Source organism: Nicotiana sylvestris, chromosome 6 (assembly GCF_000393655.2).
Source record: "Nicotiana sylvestris chromosome 6, ASM39365v2, whole genome shotgun sequence".
Taxonomy (NCBI): Eukaryota; Viridiplantae; Streptophyta; class Magnoliopsida; order Solanales; family Solanaceae; genus Nicotiana; species Nicotiana sylvestris.
The window spans coordinates 208,149,704-208,169,698 of record NC_091062.1 but is presented as its reverse complement, the minus strand read 5'-3'; the positions used below and the strand labels follow the sequence as shown (position 1 = coordinate 208,169,698).

General features: G+C 35.1%; 2 protein-coding genes across 2 annotated transcripts; both read left to right on the top strand.

The window, feature by feature from the left end:
• Positions 1-5,753: 5,753 nt before the first annotated feature.
• Positions 5,754-6,227, top strand: LOC104243163 (F-box/LRR-repeat protein At3g58930-like). Its single transcript, XM_070149918.1, has one exon. It carries the CDS (start codon positions 5,754-5,756, stop codon positions 6,225-6,227), a length of 474 nt encoding a protein of 157 aa, XP_070006019.1.
• On the top strand, positions 6,223-7,703 carry LOC104243162 (uncharacterized). The gene is made up of 3 exons (XM_009798314.2): positions 6,223-6,968; positions 7,063-7,251; positions 7,363-7,703. The coding sequence occupies exons 1-3, from the start codon at positions 6,618-6,620 to the stop codon at positions 7,525-7,527; spliced, it is 705 nt and encodes a 234-aa protein (XP_009796616.1). The 5' UTR covers positions 6,223-6,617; the 3' UTR covers positions 7,528-7,703.
• Positions 7,704-19,995: the final 12,292 nt, after the last annotated feature.

Below are 19,995 nucleotides of genomic sequence, written 5' to 3'. Positions count from 1 at the left end.
CTTGGTCCTGAAGTATCATATCTTAGTGCAATTGGTGCACTAATGTATCTTGCTAATACTACAAGGCCTGGCATAACTTTTTCAGTTAATATCTTAGCAAGATATAACTTTGCTCCCACAAGGAGACATTGAAATGGAATCAAACACATATTGTGGTATCTAAAAGGGACTACCGATATGGGCTTATTTTATGGCAATAATTGCAGTCCCGATCTTGTTGGTTATGCCGATACTGGGTATTTATCTGACCCACACAAGGCTCGATCTTAAACAGGTTATGTGTTTACCTGTGGAGGCACTACCATATCTTGGCGATCGACTAAGCAATCAATTGTGGCTACTTCATCTAATCATACTGACATAATTGTTATTCATGAAGCAAGTCGAGAATGTGTGTGGTTGAGGTCTATAATACATCTTATTCGAGACAAATGTGGTATGAAATGTGACAAACTACCCATAATTTTGTATGAAGACAATGCATAGTTCAATTGAAGGAAGGATCCATAAAAGGAGATAGGGCAAATCACATTTCACCAAAGTTATTTTTTACTCATGATCTTCAAAAGAATGGTGATATCAATGTGCAACAAATTCGTTCAAGTGATAATATGACTGATTTGTTCACAAAATCTCTACCGACATCAACCTTCAAGAAGCTAGTACACAAGATTGGGATACGAAGGCTCAAGGCTGTGAAATGATGCTCTCATTAGGGGGAGTTTAATACGTGTTGCACTCTTTTTTCCTTACAAGGTTTTGTCCCACTGGGTTTTCCTTGCAAGGTTTTTAACGAGGCAACCAAAAGGCGTATTGTTAGATATGTGTACTTTTTTTCCTTTTCTAGAATCTTTTTTCCCATTGGGTTTTATTTTAGTAAGGTTTTAATGAGGCAAATTACTTATTAAGTAGACATTCAAGGGGGAGTGTTATGAATAGAATTGTAATTAGAGTGAATGTCTATCTTGTAGAGAGTTTTACTTTGTGGCTAAGTCATTTTTTCCCTATAAATTGAAGGGTCTTACCCCATTGTATATCATCCCAAAATTCAATAAAAATTTCCTCTCTCTCTTTCTCTGCAACATTGTTCTTCTTCTTTTATTGTTTTCATCACAGAATCTATATATTGAGGGACATTAGCCAGGTGATGTGGCAGTCCTCGTTGATTAGGAATTACATTTATCTGATTTCTCATTTTTTTTTTTAGTTTTTTCCTCTCATTTTAATAGGATACTCAATTATTAAATCTAAATAGTTAAGCTATTAAAAATGGAAAGCACCTTTTCAGAATTTTCGACAAACTAACCGTTACAAAGCAAAACTTTCACGTTTAAGTTCATTCAAACTATTGAAGAGGATACACCACTGTTTTAGCGTCCTCCAGAAACAACTCAAACAAAAATTTACAAGTTCTCAATTTCAATGACGACAAGCAGGCCAGCCAGTGAAGATAGAAACCAACAAACTAGAGGAAATCAACCCAACAGTCGTTTAAAACCTTTATGTTTTCAATTTCAAAGGCACCAAAGCAGAGAAGAAACCAACATTCATCTTTGGTTAGTGATTGTTTTCATGTATGTCTCAATTAAATTTCCTTCTTACTCATCTTGGGCTTGTATTCGTTTTTTCATCTTCGCGTCAGAATCCTCGCTTCAACTTTGGTTGATGTTTTGCTCTATTAAATTCCTTTTTTTCATCCAGTGACCTGTATTAGTTTTTTGGTCGTTGTGTCACCATACTTGGAGATCGATAGCATCATTATTATATTTTGCTAGAGTAAGGAACAATGAACCAAGAGTATTGAGATTTCGGTGAAACATTTTCCTCCTCTTCTATTCCTGCTTTCTATTTGGCTTATACATAGTGTTTGGCCTGAGTGCATTTTTTTAGGAAAAATAGAAAAATGAAAAACAAAAAATTGTGAAAATCACATTAGTCAAGAAAAGCAAAAACCAAGCAGAGATGCTTGCTCAGCGTTTATGCAGAAACTTTACTTAGTATCATCGTTGCATAAAGAAATAAGTAAAGTAGTTGAAAAGAAAGAAGATAGCTGTTTTAAACTAGCAATCAAAAACTATTACCATTTTTCCCTGATCCTTTTCTGAAACAAAAATCCAAAGAGTGACTAATTATAGAGAAGTTGGAAGGAGGGAAAAAAGTGAGTGTAATAGGATCCAAAGAGGGACGACAAACCATAGAAATAAAGTAGGAAAACACATATGTTTTATATATTCTGGTCCTTAGTAGAAGTATTGTTGCTTGATATAAATCATCATCCAATAACAAACCGTTTTATTTATTCATTCTCTCTTTTGGTTTTTTCCCTCTATACAAGATTTTGTTCTCATCTATCTGTCGCTTTGTTTCAATGTATATTCTAGCTCCGTTAGCTAGAATTGCAATAGAGAACACTTGTATGATGCTGAAGCACAACACATAAATTCTTTTACTATATATATATCTCTTTATTGCTTCAGTTTTTATAGATGATCGTCCTAAAGGGAGACAAAGCTAAGGAACATAATGTCCCACTGTCACATTAAATTTCAAAGGCCCAAGCAATCTATCGCTGGTTTTATCCTCTATTTGTTGTTGTTGTTGTTGAATGTGTTAAGAATTAGCTCTCTCTTTTTCACATTTTTCCTTTCATGTTAGTGGGAGGCCTGGAGCAATAAAAGGTGTCATATGCATATTTTTGTTGAAGAGCTAGCTAGCTTCTCTTAACTCTCAAAATAATCCTATTATGGGGATGAGAATACACATACTCATGTATATTTTAGTGTTCTTCAAAAAGGCTGTGAATGAGTATATGTGAAAAAGTGGTAAGAACTTAATCCATGTTCAGTTTAAATGTAATGGATTTCTTTTTTCCCTTCAAAACTTCAGCTTAGTTTGGACGTCAGAAATTTCTGCTGCCTTCAAGGTCTATAATTCATTGCATGAGAATATAATATTCATGCATCTGCCAATATTTCAGCAAGTTTTGATTGCTATTAGCTATTTTTTTTCAATAAATGAAAAATCAGCTAGCACTTCATATCAATTTCTTGCTACCTATGACTACCTTACTGCCATCCTGATCTATCGCCACCCTTCTTCATGTTTCTTTATAGCAAAAAGGAGACATTAAAGCAATAAATCATAATAAGTTGGTAAAGAATGCTATTGCCTTGATAGTGATTGAACTGTTAATGCAGTTTTACCAGTTGTAGTAGGTTATTTATCCATTATAATAGTTCATGGTAAAATTAGGAATAAATATTTGGTTAGTAAAAATGACTTTCTTTTATATGACACAATTATTTAATCTTATTTTAAATTCCTTTAAGATCGCGCGCGCGAAGCGCGAGCTAATTTACTAGTTTATCAATAATTGAGAAGCCAAAAGTACTATTATCCCAATATACGACGAACTATTATAAAATTTTCAGAGTATGTTTGGAAAAGCAATCAATCAAATCACATCTTATTAAATAGTACTCCCTTTGTCGTAATTTATGTGGCAATTCTGAAAATTGAGTAAAAATGGCGATTTATTTTACTTTGAACGCTACTATATAAATTGGGCTGGAGTATGAAAGACGAGGTATTCTCTACCAAAAATGGTGTTACCTATTTTGGCGTTAGGGGGATTTCGAAATAGGAAAGAAATAAACTTACGTAACCACGTTTTAAGTTTCTCAATATGTTCCGCCATTTATAATCAGGTACGTATTAAGGGTTTGAATTCGTTTGCAAAGTAAAAATGGGACGATCTAGCCAGTTTTCGGACTGGTCATTTAAAAATAGCCAATATTTACCAAGTCAATAAAAAATAGCCACTATTTTGCTGCAACAGAGACCGGTCCAGTATAATATACTGGAGTTTGGTGCACTTGTATATGAACTTCCAGCATATTATGCTGGAACTCCAACACACGGAAAGTTCCAGCATAATATATTGGGGATTCGAGCACTTGTATATGAACTTCCAGCATATTATACTGGATCGGTATACTTTGCTGGAACTCCACTATATTATGCTGGAGTTCTAATATACTTATGCTAGAACTCCATCATATTATGTTGGAGTTCCAACATACTTATCCTGGAACCCCAGTATAATATGGTGTAATTCAACTATACTTATGCTGAACTCCAGCATAATATACTGGCATATTTTCCGGATTTTGATCAGTATTTTCGCTCAAATTTATCTTTACATGAAAAGTGGCTAAATTTATATTACTTTTGAAAGTGAGCTATTTTTAAACGACCACCCGTAAATCTGGCAATTTTTTAATTTCTCCCGATGCAGAAGTTTTGATTGAGCACAACTCCAGTCTACCCGAGGTACGTACCCTCCATGCTCCATCCTAGAGGTTTTTTCTTTGTTTACCTCCCTTTGTTCCTTTTGACACTTGATCTTCAATTTTGAATTTTGGTTTATGCCATATTCAATGGACAGAAAATTGATACTAGAATACACTAGGTATTGTTGAACTCACCGATAAATTCCTCGAAAACGTTACTTAGAGTAACGCTGTTCTCTTTCAGCGCTAGGAGTTTCTCACTCTGTTTTAGGGTTTAGTAGCTTTCCGGCGATCCCTAATTTGTTGCTCAAATCCCAGCCGTGATAGCTACGACGACAGTCCTCTGGTGAGGGCGTGTTTCCAATAGTGTTTCCTTGGAAATAAACCAAAAAGCTTCAAGCAATTTAGGTTCGTTTTTACCAAAATTACCCCTGTTTCGTGTAAATCAGATATATTTCAGTGTATCGTGAAAATGCTGCTGTTGTTTTTTTTAAGTGGTCGAATGCTGATTGAAAGATTCTTTTGAAATGTTGATTGCTGTGAGTGCTGATTTTTTAATCCGATAGATTATGAAACGCCAGTATTTGTTTGCTTGAATGCTGATGAGAGTTGATGAAGTTATCAGAAATGCAATCATCCTAAAGTTTGCTGCTTTTTGAATTTTGCCTGTAAAAGGCTGAAAGTGTACGATGATGGAATTTTAGCAGAATGTCATTACTTTGAGTAATGTTTTCGTCCCTATTATCTCAGGTCTTATTGCAGATTAACTTATCAGGTTGTAATGATGTAGCAGACTGTCGTTACAAAATAACGAAATATTACTCAGTAACATTTTGACCGATGGAATTTTGGAATAAGATAATACATAAAACCTTACCGAAAAATAGTTTAATCTATTTCTGAAGTTTTTTCTTATGAAGTGAGAAATTTCATTAGAGGCATAAAGTAGATGCAATCAGTACAAGAAAAGATAAGTACAAGGAAAGAGACAGTATTAGCTCTATTAAAAAAGATCTATTTCTGAAATTTCTGAAAAATATTGTATTACTTTTGTTAATTGTTCTACAAAATAATTTATTTAGGTTAAAGTTTTACTACTTCATGTATGTTTTGAGTCTGGTGAAATTGCACACGCGAGGCTAGTAGTAGAATACATTCTCTTTGTGACTAGCTTGAGTTCAGAACTTGGCAAGTTTGGAAATAGAAGAATTGACTGTTTGTCAGCATTCACAAGTGTTTCAAGTTTCGTAAGACTTGCATATGAAATCTCCATCTTTTGGGAAGTGATACAATATTCTGACATCGCCCAGGCCCTTGTAGGACCTTGATCCTTTTTCTTTTAGACATCTGAATAAAATCAAGGAAAATGTAGTTTAATTTATCTTTTTGCCTGATTGATTTTCAGGAAAAATGTCCACTGAAGTACCTACTCATGCGCCATAGAAAAAGAAAGCTATTGTAATGGATCGAATCTCTCAGTTACCTGACCCTATTTTGCAGCACATACTCTTCTTCCTACCTCCAAAAGATGCAGCTCAAACTAGTGTGCTCTCTAAGACCTGGCTGAAAGTGTGGAATTTGCTTCCTGTATTTACATTTGATTTTGACCAAAACCTTTCCATACGGGAACTCTTGTCGACAGAAAAAGAGGGAACGAAACAAGCTGATGTAAGGGATGCTTTCCTACGTATTATAGAAGGCTCATTGATCAACCTCCGCATCCAAAAGGCAATAATAGAGAAATTCAGGCTTTCTCTTAAACTTTCGGATCTAAAAAGTGCCTCTTGCATTGACGAATGGATAGGATTGGCCACCAACAACTGCATCAAAGAATTAGACTTTCATGTTAAGTACCAACAAAAAGATTGGTATATTAATTCTCAAGATGAAAAAGATTTGTATATTTTGCCAGGTACAGCATTTACAGCTAAATAGCTAGTCGTTCTAAGATTGGGAGGCTTTAAGCTCGAGTGGCCTCTATTTATTGATCATATAAAGCTTACTAAATTGAGGGAGCTGTCTCTTACTGATGTTGCTTTGGAGGAGCGGATAATCTTGGAAATTTTCTCTGCTTGTCCTGCGGTAGAAGATTTAAGTCTTATCAGGTGTCGGGGAGTAAAACATCTATTGATATCTGATCTCCCGAATCTTCTGAAGCTTACCTTGCATCAAGCGAATGAGATAACATATACAAGTATTCTGATTCAAGCTGTTAACCTTCAAAGTCTGTATTACAGAGGATATAACGGCGAGTTAAATTTTGACGTGGCTGTTTTTAAACTTCTGAAAGAATTGAGCATAACATATGAGCAGATTACCGACCAAATGGTAGAAAATCTTGTTTCTGACCTACCCATTCTTGAGAAATTAGAATTGAACTTTTGTTTTAAGTTGACGAGGCTTAAATTTTCGAGTTGTGTGCTTAGGCAGTTGACATTCTGTTCTCACAAGAGTCTGATGGAAGTTGAGATAGACACCCCAAAGCTGCTCCGTTTTGAATATGGAGCTCCTAAATTGCCTGTCATATTCTCTTTGACAAGATCTTCTTTACAGGAATCTTATCTCAAATTAACACCCAATGATCATCTCAACACAAGTTGGTTTCAAAATTTGAGGGCATATCTATCTAGATTCGAACAACTGAATGTACTAGTTTTGTCTATAAATTCAACGAATGTAAGTCTGCACTCCATTTTCAGTTTATTTGGTTAATTTTTATTTTTCGTTACATTTGATTATCTTTTTCGTTCATTTTTTGTTGATTATCAAGATTACATTTATTGCGGAAGAACTGAATGGAACATCATCCTGCCCGTTATCTGTTGTCAAGCATTTGAAGATACAGCAAGTTATGCAATCTCTAAATTTCGAAACTCTGTTAGATAGTTTGCTTTGGACCTGTCATCCAGAGACTTTATCAGTTGACAGAACCTGGGAGCACAATGAAGAATTTATACAGGTGAATGTGATTTTCCTGTCTTTGCTTATATGGTTTCTTTGTTTCTTATTGTAAAATTAATCGTAATGCTTAATTTACCATTCTTGTTCTGCTTTTGGTATGCAATTACAGTTCTTAAGGGAGAAACTAATTGAAAGAGAGATTGTCCCTCCCTGCTGTGACTCTAGATGCATCAAATGTTGGAGGCACTATCTTAAAAAAGTTGAAGTTGAGAGCTCTACTAGACAGTATGGGAATCCTTCTTCTCCACGGCAAGTCTCAACCATTTGTTTCTAACTGAGATGGTAGAACGCTGACGCTATAAGTTTGTTGGTCTTAGGCTGAAAATTAATCTTATCTGGCTTGATTTGCTTATTTTTCACCACTTTATTTTCTCTCTTTTTGCCTCTTATTGCTTAACCAGATTATTCCTAGATCATCTAAGTACTATTGTGGGGTGTCAGTGAGTAAAACATCTTTTGATATCTGTATCTTCCCCAACTTAATAGGCTTATTTTATGTCAAGGAAATGAGAAACACCAGCCAGAGGTATAGAAGATTCAGATAAAAGCAATTATCCTCAAGTCTATAAATCAAATGAAGTAAGAAGCAAGTTAAATTTGATGTTACTGCTTTCAAACTTCTGAAAGGATTGAGCATAACCTGTTGCAGTTTGCTGATCCATCGAATGTTAGAAATCTTCTTTCTAAACTACCCTTCTTGAGAATGTAGAATTGAAATCTTGTTTTAAGTTGATAGGATACCAAATTTTATGCTTAGACAGTTGATGCTTTTGTTCTTTCAAGACTCAAACATTTGCTTCAAACATATACCACATTCTGGAAGGATTATGTCGTCATTATATTAGTCATAATCTCTTGTAGTTCACTGAATAAGATATTGCTAAAGAGAGATATCCAAACTTCAGAAATATTTAAAGCTGTTGATGCAACAGTAAGATGTTTAAGTCATGCATGTAAAATATAGTATTTTGCCAAGGTAACCACATAATCAAAAGTATAATTCTTCTAATTTATAAATATATAATTCCATAAAATTCTTGGTATAATCATGTGTTGTACTGTACAAGAACTTCTAATCTTGACATAAAAGTATAATTTGCCATAAATATTCATATTTAATGATTTTTGGTACTGTATACAAGACCTTCAAGTATATGATTAATAATAGTATAAACTAATTAATACGTTGGCATGTCGAAACCTTCCACATCAACCACTGACGGAGGTACTCATCATGAGCAAGAAGAGATTCATCCATTGACACCACGTAGCTGCCACTACGAAGTGCAAAGGGAGGTATACGTTCCCACCGCTCGTCAATTCAGCCAAGAGTGGTCCAATTAAAGGCGAAATCAACAAATGTGTAGTCAAGTGCAAGCCCCATTACTTCTAGCACCATTACAGGCATATGTACTTGTCGTTGGACTATCGGTGTCCCCATTGTTTGTAGAATTCGGACTGTTCCAATGTTTCCACGTCCTTTGCACTAGACAAATATTACAAACAGAAAGAAGTATATTAGCGAAAGTATTAAACATAAATTATAATGAATATAAATAAGTTGATAAAAAATATGACTCACTGTCGTGATATATAGCATTGAAATTTGTGGTATCCCGTCGTATGGTCGAGCTAAACCGTATGGGTATAAGCATGTTTATCCCAGAACACTCGTGGCACCTCAACTAGGCAATATACACGGGCGTCCCCATAAAATCAGTGACCTAAAGCCAAATTTTAATAAGAGACCTTATATATTTTTTATTAGTATATATATACCGACATATGCAGGAAAAAAATTAGTGTTGCTATTTTTTTCATACTTGTTATTTATAGTATAACATTCTTAAATGATAAAACCTTTAACTTCACATAGTAGTATTATTATTTATATTAGTAAGAGGTAACTTAAATAAATAAGATGTTAGACATGTAATTTCAATATGTTACTTTTGATATTGTTGTGTAAAAAATATTTACTAATATGAAGATTTAAGTAATTTAATTCAAAGTTCTAAATTATTTTTAGTGTTAAAGAGTAGATAATCTTTCTTTCTTTCTTTCTTTCTTTCTTTTGTCCAATGTTTTTTGTACTTTTTTTGGCAAACTTTAATATTGCCTAACTTGCAATAAAATCATAAAATCCATTATTAAGAAATTTTGAAAATCTAAATCAAAGCTTTACTTATCTCCTACTTGAGCATTCTCAATCAAATTTTATAGAGTCTCAATTAAAATAAAAAATAATCAGTGAATGTGTTATTTAGTTACCAGATATGAATGAAGCTGGTTGAGTAACACGTTCATAGGACAGTGATCTATAAATACTTGTTGATAATTAATCAGCACGGCTCAACGCAACTGGTGGCTTAAAACTAAAATATACTAAAAGACCCTAAAATTTCTTTCATAAAATCCATATAATATTGAGACAAAAAAGTGTGAGAGAACAACATATAATATGTGGGTTAGGTGTACGTTATATGGTATTGAACTCTCCCATATAAAAAAATATAGTATTAAGCGAAAATAGTAATAGTGTTGAGCCTATAATTGATCTTATTTTGAACCTTATGATACTTGTCTCGGGGATTTCTTAGTTATAAAAAATGAGACACAAAAGAACTCGCTTTCTGATGTGTGGATCAATCAAATGTGACAAAAAAAAAATAGCAAATTTAGAGAATCTGAGTTGAAATTAAAAAGTAAAATAGTAACAAATATGAAAAAAGAAAGAAAAAAATAGAATTGATGAGAAGATAAATATATTATTTAACTTAGCAAGAGAAATTTTTTATCCTATTATCTTATTCAATCCTACCTCTACCAAATTTTAAAAAAATATAAAATATTTTATTAATAATTGTATAAATATAAATTATATATATAATATAATAATATAGCAGTACTTTATATTTTTGGGCCTTAAATATTTGGGGCCTAAGACAAAAGCTTCATTGCTTTACCTAGAGCCGCCCTTGGCAATATGATCAATTGCATTGCCAACAAAAAAAAAAAAAGGTATTAGCGTACACGCACTAGAGTAGTGAGTTGAGCAAAAAATATGTCAATATTAAGATGGTGCTCAAAATAATTATAGAAAGTTGACAAAGACGCAGAACAAACTTGAAAAGTAAGACATAATACCCTAATCATGTAGGTTAAGAATGGGTGAAAATCATTTTTCCTTCTGAAGTTTACCTTAAAAATCAACCTCCCTCCCTAACTTTCAACATTAGACATCTTTCCCCCTTACATCAATATCCGGCCATTGACCGGCAGCTTTAAAATATTTGACCACCCTCCATAGGGGCAAATTGTAATTTCACTTTTTATTTTATTTAGTGGTGGTGCCCTAATTAATTATATACCTTATTATTTAGTGTTTTTTTCAACTCTTGTTAATTGCCTCCTAAAGAACCAAACGTTTTCGTCGCAACTCGCGAGCTTCCACAACACGGTAAGTTCTGCTTTTTGACTCACTATTAATATGCTTTATTTAGTTGTTCTCCCATATTTCTTTGTCTTGTTTCCTCATATTATCATGATTTTATGTTTTTTTTTTAAAAAATTAAGAAAAGCTTTAATTTTTCAAATATGATTAAGTCCATGAACCCTAAAGTAGTGACAGTGTCAGATATTTGTGGATGCTTTGGATTATTATGTTATATTGTTGTATATAACTAAGTTGTCTTTTTTTATATGCTAGACATTGTTGTTCAATTTTCTTAAAGTTTAAACTCAGTTAATCAATTGTTATTATTTCAGGAATATTTTTCACTTTAACAATATATTGTATTGGTAATTATTATCAAGTCTTTAATGTGGATGACAATCATTATGGATTACTAGATTTGTTGGAAGATGCTCCCAATGTTGTAATAGGAGGTACGTCTACTTGGTTGGGGAAAACTACTTCCATAGAAGCTACTCATCCGATTAGTGGTGTTACAATAAAAGTGGTTTATGATAATGATTTAACGACATTGTTTAACGGTTGTAGACACTTTATTGGTATTGATGCTTATTTTTTGAAGGGTCCATTTAAGGGGCAATTACTTGTTGTTTCACTTTATGTAAATTCATGTATTTTTCCTTTAGCAGTCATGATCGCTAATAAGAAGGATGGGCCGACATGAGAGTATTTTCTTGATTGCTTGTCTGACTCTATTGGAGATATTGGAGGCATCACATTTATGAGTGATAGATAGAAAGGGCTTAAAAATGTTGTTAAAAAGATTTTTCCTATGGCCAATCATAGATTTTGTGCAAGGCACTTTTATAATAACTTTAAGGTGAAACATCCTGGTCCAAAGCTAAGACAACTTTTCTGGGCAACAGTTAAGGCTTATAATAAGCAAGACTTTTGGCAAGTTATGAATGAAAAGAAAGAAATAAACAAATCTGCTTATAATGAAGATTATTGTAACAAAGTTTCAACTATTCTGTTAGCTTTATAAAAGAGACAGAAATGGAGTGAAAGAAAAAGAGAAAAAATAAGAGAAAAAAGATCAATAAACATGAAGTATCATAAACGACTGAGAACTCTATCGATAACAAAGGTATATAATTAATTAGAGCCTAATGGCCGGATTTTGATGTGGGGGGGGATGCCTAACGTTGAAAGTTAGGGAAGGAGGAGGAAAAATGATTTTCACCCGGTTCAGAATGGATGACCCCATCCCGAAGCAGGTCGCAGATGGCTAGCTTTGTAGAGATTAGCTACAGTCACAGCTAGAATCACTCTCATATTTGCACTACTCTCAAATACTCTCCCACTGTTTCAAGTATATATATATAGGCACATATCACGAGCTTTCCACATGTCTGATTAGAAATTAATGAAAAAATGCGATGGTTTAATAATTGTGTGATCTTTAGAAAAGGATTGACAGAGAAGTACGTATTTTCCCTGTACTTGTTTCATGACCAACATTCTTACATGTATCATGTAGAAATATTCTCATGTAGACTATGTTTATAGGGTAATTAGTAGACACTATAAAACCTTTGGACTAATTACTTTCTGGTGATTATGAAGTGGTATAGGATCACATATGTTGATACTGTTAGTAAACTGTATTTGTAAAATAATTCTGGAAATATAAATGAATATAAACAAAAATAAATATAAATAGAAGTGAACAACGAAATAACAGAAAACCAATTCGAGCCCATTGAATTCAAAGTGTTTTCTTAAGGAATTTAATCCCCAACTAGTACCCAAGGTTATGGATTATTTCCTCCTAGGATAGAACGAATTACACACTGGTGTAGTGGTACTTCAAACTCCAGTGTTTCAGCGAACACAAAGTTCAGTAGCAAATCACACTTACTATTGCTTTGTCTGATGCTAAAAGTATGCAGAAGAAGAAGGAGAAACTCAGAAAATCGTAGTGAAATTCTAAGCAGAATAGTGTTGTATTTATAGCCAAAGTTGGGCTGAAATCTGAAGAGGTGCAACTCTTCAGAATGGTTGTTTCTGCAAAACGGCCACAACATAAATGCCATTACATAAATGGCTATTTACTCCACAATAAAGAGTGAAAATTGAAGAGGGTAGTTAATTTTCTGTTACCAAAACAGAAAAACAGATTAGATTTAATATTAATATTCTGTTATTAAAATAAATATATAATAACATTTCTATTAATATTTTACTATTAACAAATAAATTTGGCCCAAAAGGTTAATCAATCAATCAATCATTTGACCAAATCCGAATCCGAAGCCGAAGCCGAGCGAGCGAGCAACGACAACGACGACGGCGCGAGGCTTGCCTTCTTCTCAACTCTTTAAGAGCTAGAAGAAGAGCAATTGCTTAAATACCCATAAAAAAACTCTTCCTCTTCCAATATGGGACAACGTCCATTTACCAAGGGGGGGAACTTAAAATTTCACTCAAAAATTTCATTTCCCTCCATTCTCATTCACCCTCTTTTAAGTATTTAATATATTAATTAAAAACATAAATAAAAGCCCAACAATCCCCCACATGAATGGAAATGGCTATATCATGGAAATATGCATGAAAAACTGTGTTATTCACAAGTAAGGATTAATTGCATCTAGATAAGTAAGTTTCCCTTTGAACTTTCCGTAGTGAACTTATGTCGGATATACTCGATCAATCGGTAGATTTGATATCTTTGAACCGTCGAACTTTGGTGTATACCTAGACAACCACAAGTCACACAACTAACCCTTAACCGTCTTTGGTTCTCATTGTTGTGTTCGTTTCAGTCATGAACACCGTCTGGTTTCATTAGTGCGTAGAGAACTGGCCTTACAAAGTTCTCCTTGAAGTGGCTAACACTTCATACTTACATAGGTGATTCCTAAACGTGTCATCCCGTAGATACACTATTTGATATACCTCGTATCAAAATTAGAAATCATTAAAAAGCCTTAATGCTTTATCCTTTATCCTTTGTATTGAATATTGTTTCATCACGAGAATTGACCAAAAGTTTAGTTGACAATGTTGAACCGTCATTAATGACTTTGTTTGATCTCCTTGAACCTTGATCTTGGGATCTCCAGTCTTTTAGGTAGAGTTACCGCCACTATGGCTTGTTCTCGATCACAGTCTCATTCCCCTTGATGATTTTTCAACTACCTCTCTAGTTAGGCCTTTTGTAAGAGGATCTGACACATTATCACTTGACTTTACATAATCAATCGCGATAATTCTCTAGAGAGTAATTGTCTAACCGTTTTATGTTTTCGTCGTATATGACGAGATTTATCGTTATACATAACGCTCTCAGCACTTCCAATTGCCACTTGACTATCGCAATGTATGCATATTGGTGCCACGATTTGGGCTAAAATGGAATATCTTCCAAGAAATTTCGGATCCATTCAGCTTCTTCACCGGCTTTATCCAAGGCTATGAACTCAACCTCCATTGAAGAGCGGGCAATACAAGTTTGTTTGGATGACTTCCAAGATACCGCTCCTCCACCAATAGTGAATACATATCCACTTGTGGACTTAGAATCAGTTGAACCGGTGATCCAATTTGCACCACAATATCCCTATATCACTGTAGGATATTTACTGTAGTGCAAAGCAAAGCCCTGGGTATGTTCTAAATATCCCAAAACTCGTTTCATTTCCATCCAATAAGATTGGTCTAGATTGATCGTATATCGACTCAATTTACTTATAGCACAAGCTATATCTGGTCGTGTACAATTCATGATGTACATTAAGCAACCCAACACACGAGCATAATCCAATTGTGATATGCTTTGGCCTTTGTTTTTTGCTAATGCAATATTCACGTCAATTGGAATCTTTGCAACTTTAAAGCCCAAGTGCTTGAATTTTTCAAGTATTATCTTAATATAATGAGATTGTGACAATGCCAGACCTTGAGAAGTCTTATGGATCTTAATTCCCAGAATTAAATCAGCAACTCTCAAGTCTTTTATATCAAACTTGCTAGTTAGCATACGCTTAGTAGCATTTATGTTGGCAATGTCATTACTCATTATGAGGATATCATCCACATATAAGCAAACAATTACTATGTGATTTGGAACATTTTTAATGTACACATATTTATCACATTCATTTATCTTAAATCCATTTGACAACATTATTTGGTCAAATTTCGCATGCCATTGTTTGGGTGCTTGTTTTAATCCGTAAAGGGACTTAACAAGTCTACAGACCTTCTTTTCTTTACCTGGAACCACAAACCCTTCAGGTTATTCCATGTAGATTTCTTGCTCTAACTCTCCATTTAAGAAGGTCGTCTTTACATCCATTTGATGAATTTCAAAACCATAAACTGCAGCTAACGCAACTAACGTTCGTATGGACGTAATTCTTGTAACTGGAGAATATGTATAAAAATAGTCAAGACCTTCTCGTTGTCTATACCCTTTGACCACAAGTCTTGCCTTATATTTGTCAATAGTTCCATCATCTTTCATTTTCCTCTTAAAAATCCATTTAGAACCCAACGGTTTATTTCCAGGAGGAAGATCAACCAATTCCCATGTATGGTTATTCAATATGGATTCTATTTCACTATTGACTGCCTCTTTCCATAACAATGATTCCGAAGAAGACATAGCTTCTTTAAATATTTGAGGCTCATTTTCCAATAAGAAAGTCACAAAATCTGGTCCAAATGAAGTAGACGTTCTTTGACGTTTACTACGTCTTGGATCCTCCTAGTTAAGTGTCTTTCTTTTGTTTCTTCCCGAGGTCGTTTAGATCCTTCACCAATCGACTCACATTCCTTTTTATACGGATATATATTTTCAAAGAACTCAGCATTCTCTAATTCTATAACCGTATTATTATGAATGTCGGGATTTCTGATTTATGAACCAGAAATCGATATGTTTTACTATTAGTCGCATATCCTATGAAAACACAATCAATGGTTTTCGGTCCTATTTTTACCTTTTTGGGTTTAAGAACTTGTACTTTTTTTTCCACGAACACGAACTTGTACTTTTGCCAAACACTTCCACACTTTAAAAGAATTCAAGTTGGGCTTCCTTTCTTTCCATTTTTAATATGGAATGAATTGTGTTTTGCTATGGGGTACTCGATTTAGTATTCGGCTAGCCGTAAGAACGGCTTCCCACCACAAGTTCTGTGGCAAACCAGAACTTATCAATAATGCGTTCATCATCTCCTTTAATGAACGATTCTTTCTTTCTGCAATTATTGGATTGGGGCGTGTAAGGGGCTGTTGTTTGATGAATAATTCCATATTCTAAACAGATTTGTTCAAAAGGAAATTCATATTCACCACCCCTATCACTTCTTATCATTTTGATTTTCTTGTTAAGTTGTGTTTCAACTTCATTTTTGTATTGCTTGAATGCGTATATTGCTTCATCTTTACTATTAAGTAAGTAAACATAGCAATATCGAGTACTATCGTCAATAAAAGTTATGAAATACTTCTTTCCACCGCGAGATGGTATTGACTTCATGTCACAAATATCTGTGTGAATTAAGTCTAAAGGATTTGAATTCCTTTCAACTGACTTATAAGGATACTTAACATATTTAGATTTTACACATACTTGACATTTTGATTTGTCATATTCAAACTTAGGCAATACTTCCAAATTAATCATTTTCCGCAAGGTTTTATAACTAACATGACTCAAACTTAGAGTAGTCAAATAGAAGAACATATTTTGCTGTCAGCGCTTGAAATCAATCACGAAAAAATTTTCGGGTTTCTCCGCCGGTGCCAATGCTGCCGGTGTTGTTCGGCTCGTTGAGGCATTGGCAATCACCATCGGAATAGCTTGGTTTCCGTTAGCAGTAGTCATTTTTGTAAAAGAGTAACACAAACGTTAAAATTACATAGATTTTAATCTCCAATAGAGTACAAAACCACAAAGGTTTTACTCTCCAGAAACAGTGAGTACAAATACAGAAAATATATTAAATTCCTTAAGCTTGTTAGTAACCTGTATTTGTAAAATAATTCTGGAAATATAAATGAACATAAACAGAAGTGAACAACGAAATAACAGAAAATCAATTCGAGCCCATTGAATTCACAGTGTTTCCTTAAGGAATTTAATCCCCTCCTAGTGTAGACACGTGATTTTTGACCCTCCCCGAGAATTTTCATATTTTTAGCGTAAATATTTGAAATTGGGTCTAATATAGCTATTTGGACTACTTTACTTTATTTCGTCGCAAAAGGAAAAAATTACAAAAATATATATATAAATTTTAGTTTATGTATTTCTCATAAACTTGAAAAAATACAAAAATTGTACTTTATTTTTGTACTTTATATAATTTCGAAAATTACCAAAAAATATAGTTCTATTAATGTTTTGTAGTCATTTTAATTTTTGAAAAAAATACAAAAAATATTACTTTATATTTTATCTTTATATAAAAACGAAAATTACAAAAATAGTTTTATTAATATTTTTGTAGCTATTTTAATCTTGAAAAAATATTAAAAAAATATATAGTTTTGTTTTAAATATTAGTCCTATTTTAGTAGCTATTTTGCTTACATAGGATTAGTTGAACAACGTCGTGTTCTTATTCTCGGGTCCGGGCAAAAGAATAATATTAGGGTTTAAACTACCCGTTTTTAGGCCTAATTTTCGGACCTAACCCATAATAATCCGAGTCCACCACACATGGGGGACACGCGTGGGGAACACGGACGGAACCCCACACACGGGGAACCCCACCACGCGTGGGGGACACAAGTCTCGAACCCCACCACGCATGGGGGTCCATTTGCTGGGCAAGGATTACAAAATACACGTGAAAACAGATTTTTAAAGGGGGGGATTCTGAAATTTTGGAAAACAAAACGGGCATTGTTCCTCATCTTCTCCAAAAGGAGAAGAACAAAAAACCCTAGGAGCCCTCCCCAACAAAACCAGTCGCACCCTACCCCCCCGGTCGTCGCCCCAGCTCCCTCACGTCGTCACTGTCCCTATCCCCCCAGCCCGGCAAGCAACGCACAGCTGCTCCTTCTTCGTTGCCAACGACCCCTTTCTGTTTCATCCTCCTCGCGTCGACCCCACGTCCAAATGCCATAACCAGCCCTCACTCCCTCCCGTTCGTCACTGCCCGTCGAACCCCCATAACTGGCCGGAAAAAACCAATAGCCCACGCCCCCACGACCAAACAGACCTGCATCCACCACCCATCACCTTCCCACCGCGAAACCACCAGTCCGGACTCCCTCACGTCCAAACACCACCACCCAAACACCTGTCTGACTCCCTCACGACCACTCCTCTTCCTCCTCCTAGCTCCATAAACCAGTCGTAAAACTAGCTCCAGTTGCACGAAAATGGTGGCTCAAACCCCGTCGCGCTTCATCTTTCTCACGTGAACCAGTCCGGCGATCCTCCATTAAATCTGACGACCATAGTTGTTGCTGCTGCGTCGTCACTGCCCAAACGACCCTTCATTGCTGCTTCGTCCTCAAGCCAAACGACCACCGGAGCCCCGATGAGCGGCAGCTATTGCTGCTGCGTCGTCACTGTCCATCGCGCCACCAGCTCCCTCCATCCCGTCCAGCTTCCCCAACTCCCCCGTCGTCAAATACCACCAGTCGACAACCAGTCCACCAAACCTCCGGCTCAACCTCAGGTCAGTCATCGCCCAAATAACCCACAGCCCGTCAAGGTCGTCGAGAGAGAGAAGGTGAGCGTCGAGGTCGTTGACAATCTTGGTTCGAATTGTCGTTTCCGTTGAGGTCGTCGTTGTTCGTCGAGGTCCGTTACGTTGAGGACAAAGTAAGGTCCGCTTCTAATCCTTCTCTTGTCATCTTATTCTCCTAAAATTGATGAATGGTAGTTGAATAAAGTTATTTTCTTATAAATGTTGTTACTGTATTCAAATGCATCTTACTTGTAGTTTGTTGTGATGGATGTTCAATATGGTTTAATTCTTAACTATTAGGATAGTCAAGTATTAAGAATTGTTGGTGCAGGCAAGAAAAATCACTCATATTATAGTTATATTTTTGGTAAATAATCTGTTTAAGGCATGCATTTTGGGTATGGAATGATGATTCGAATAAATTAATTTCGTTTCTGTTTCGTTGTGATTTGTAAAGTAACTTGTAGGGAAGAAAATTTTGAAAGATTTTTATTTACGTTATGTCTTTTGGTTTTAACAGTTAAGTCGTACATTCCCTTTATAAAACTTTTCCATAACTCATGGCCCTTAATTAAATTTCAACTCTTTAGAAATCGAAGTGTGCCATTGGTTGGATTTTCCGTAGCCCTCGCAAAGTAGAAAAATGTAGTTGCCTTAGATTTGCCTTTGTAAATAATAAATGAGACGAGCCTCGCCAAATAAAAATACAAATCGCAGGGCCCTCAATAGATGGTTATTTTAAATGCTTAGACTTCGGGATGGGCCGTTTAGCGAATTCCACGGCCCCACCCAAAGTAAATGATACGCTAGTCACTTTAGGCGTGCCTTTAATAATTTATCTCCTTAAACTCGGGTGCACATTTATGTGACCCAAATCCAAGTCTCAACGGAATCGAAATGTGCCTCTAATCACGGGTATATTGATTGTGGCGTGGTCTGAGATGTATTTCCATGACGTTGCAAATTCCTTTTAAAAATTAAAGAATGAGACGAGCCTCGACAAACAAAAATGCACAAGCTACGGGGCCCTCTAAATGTATATATTAAAATACGTAGAATTCGGGACAGGCCGCTTAACGAATTTCACGGCCTTTTCCCAAAATAACAATGCGCTAGTTGCTTTAGGCGCGTATTTAATAATGTTATCTTCCTAAACTCGGGTGCACATTTATGTGACCCAAATCCCAATCTCAACAGAGTTGAAACGTAGCTCTAACCACGGGTACATTGATTGTAACGTGGTTCGAGGTGTGTTTTCCACGATGTTGCAATTCTTGATAAAAATAACATTAAATGATAAAAGCGGTTAAAAGATAAAATTGGCAAATAAGTTCATATTTATATAAAATCAGATAATCAAGCTGAATATAACAGTTGAGCGACCGTGCTAGAACCACGGAACTCGGGAATGCCTAACACCTTCTCCCGGGTTAACAGAATTCTTTATCCGGATTTCTGGTACGCAGACGGTAATATGGAGTCATTCTTTTCCTCGATTCGGGATTAAAATTGGTGATTTGGGACACCCTAAATCTCCCAAGAGGCGACTCTGAAATAAATAAACAAATCCCGTTTCGATTGTCCTTTAATTGAAAAAAACTCCCTTGCA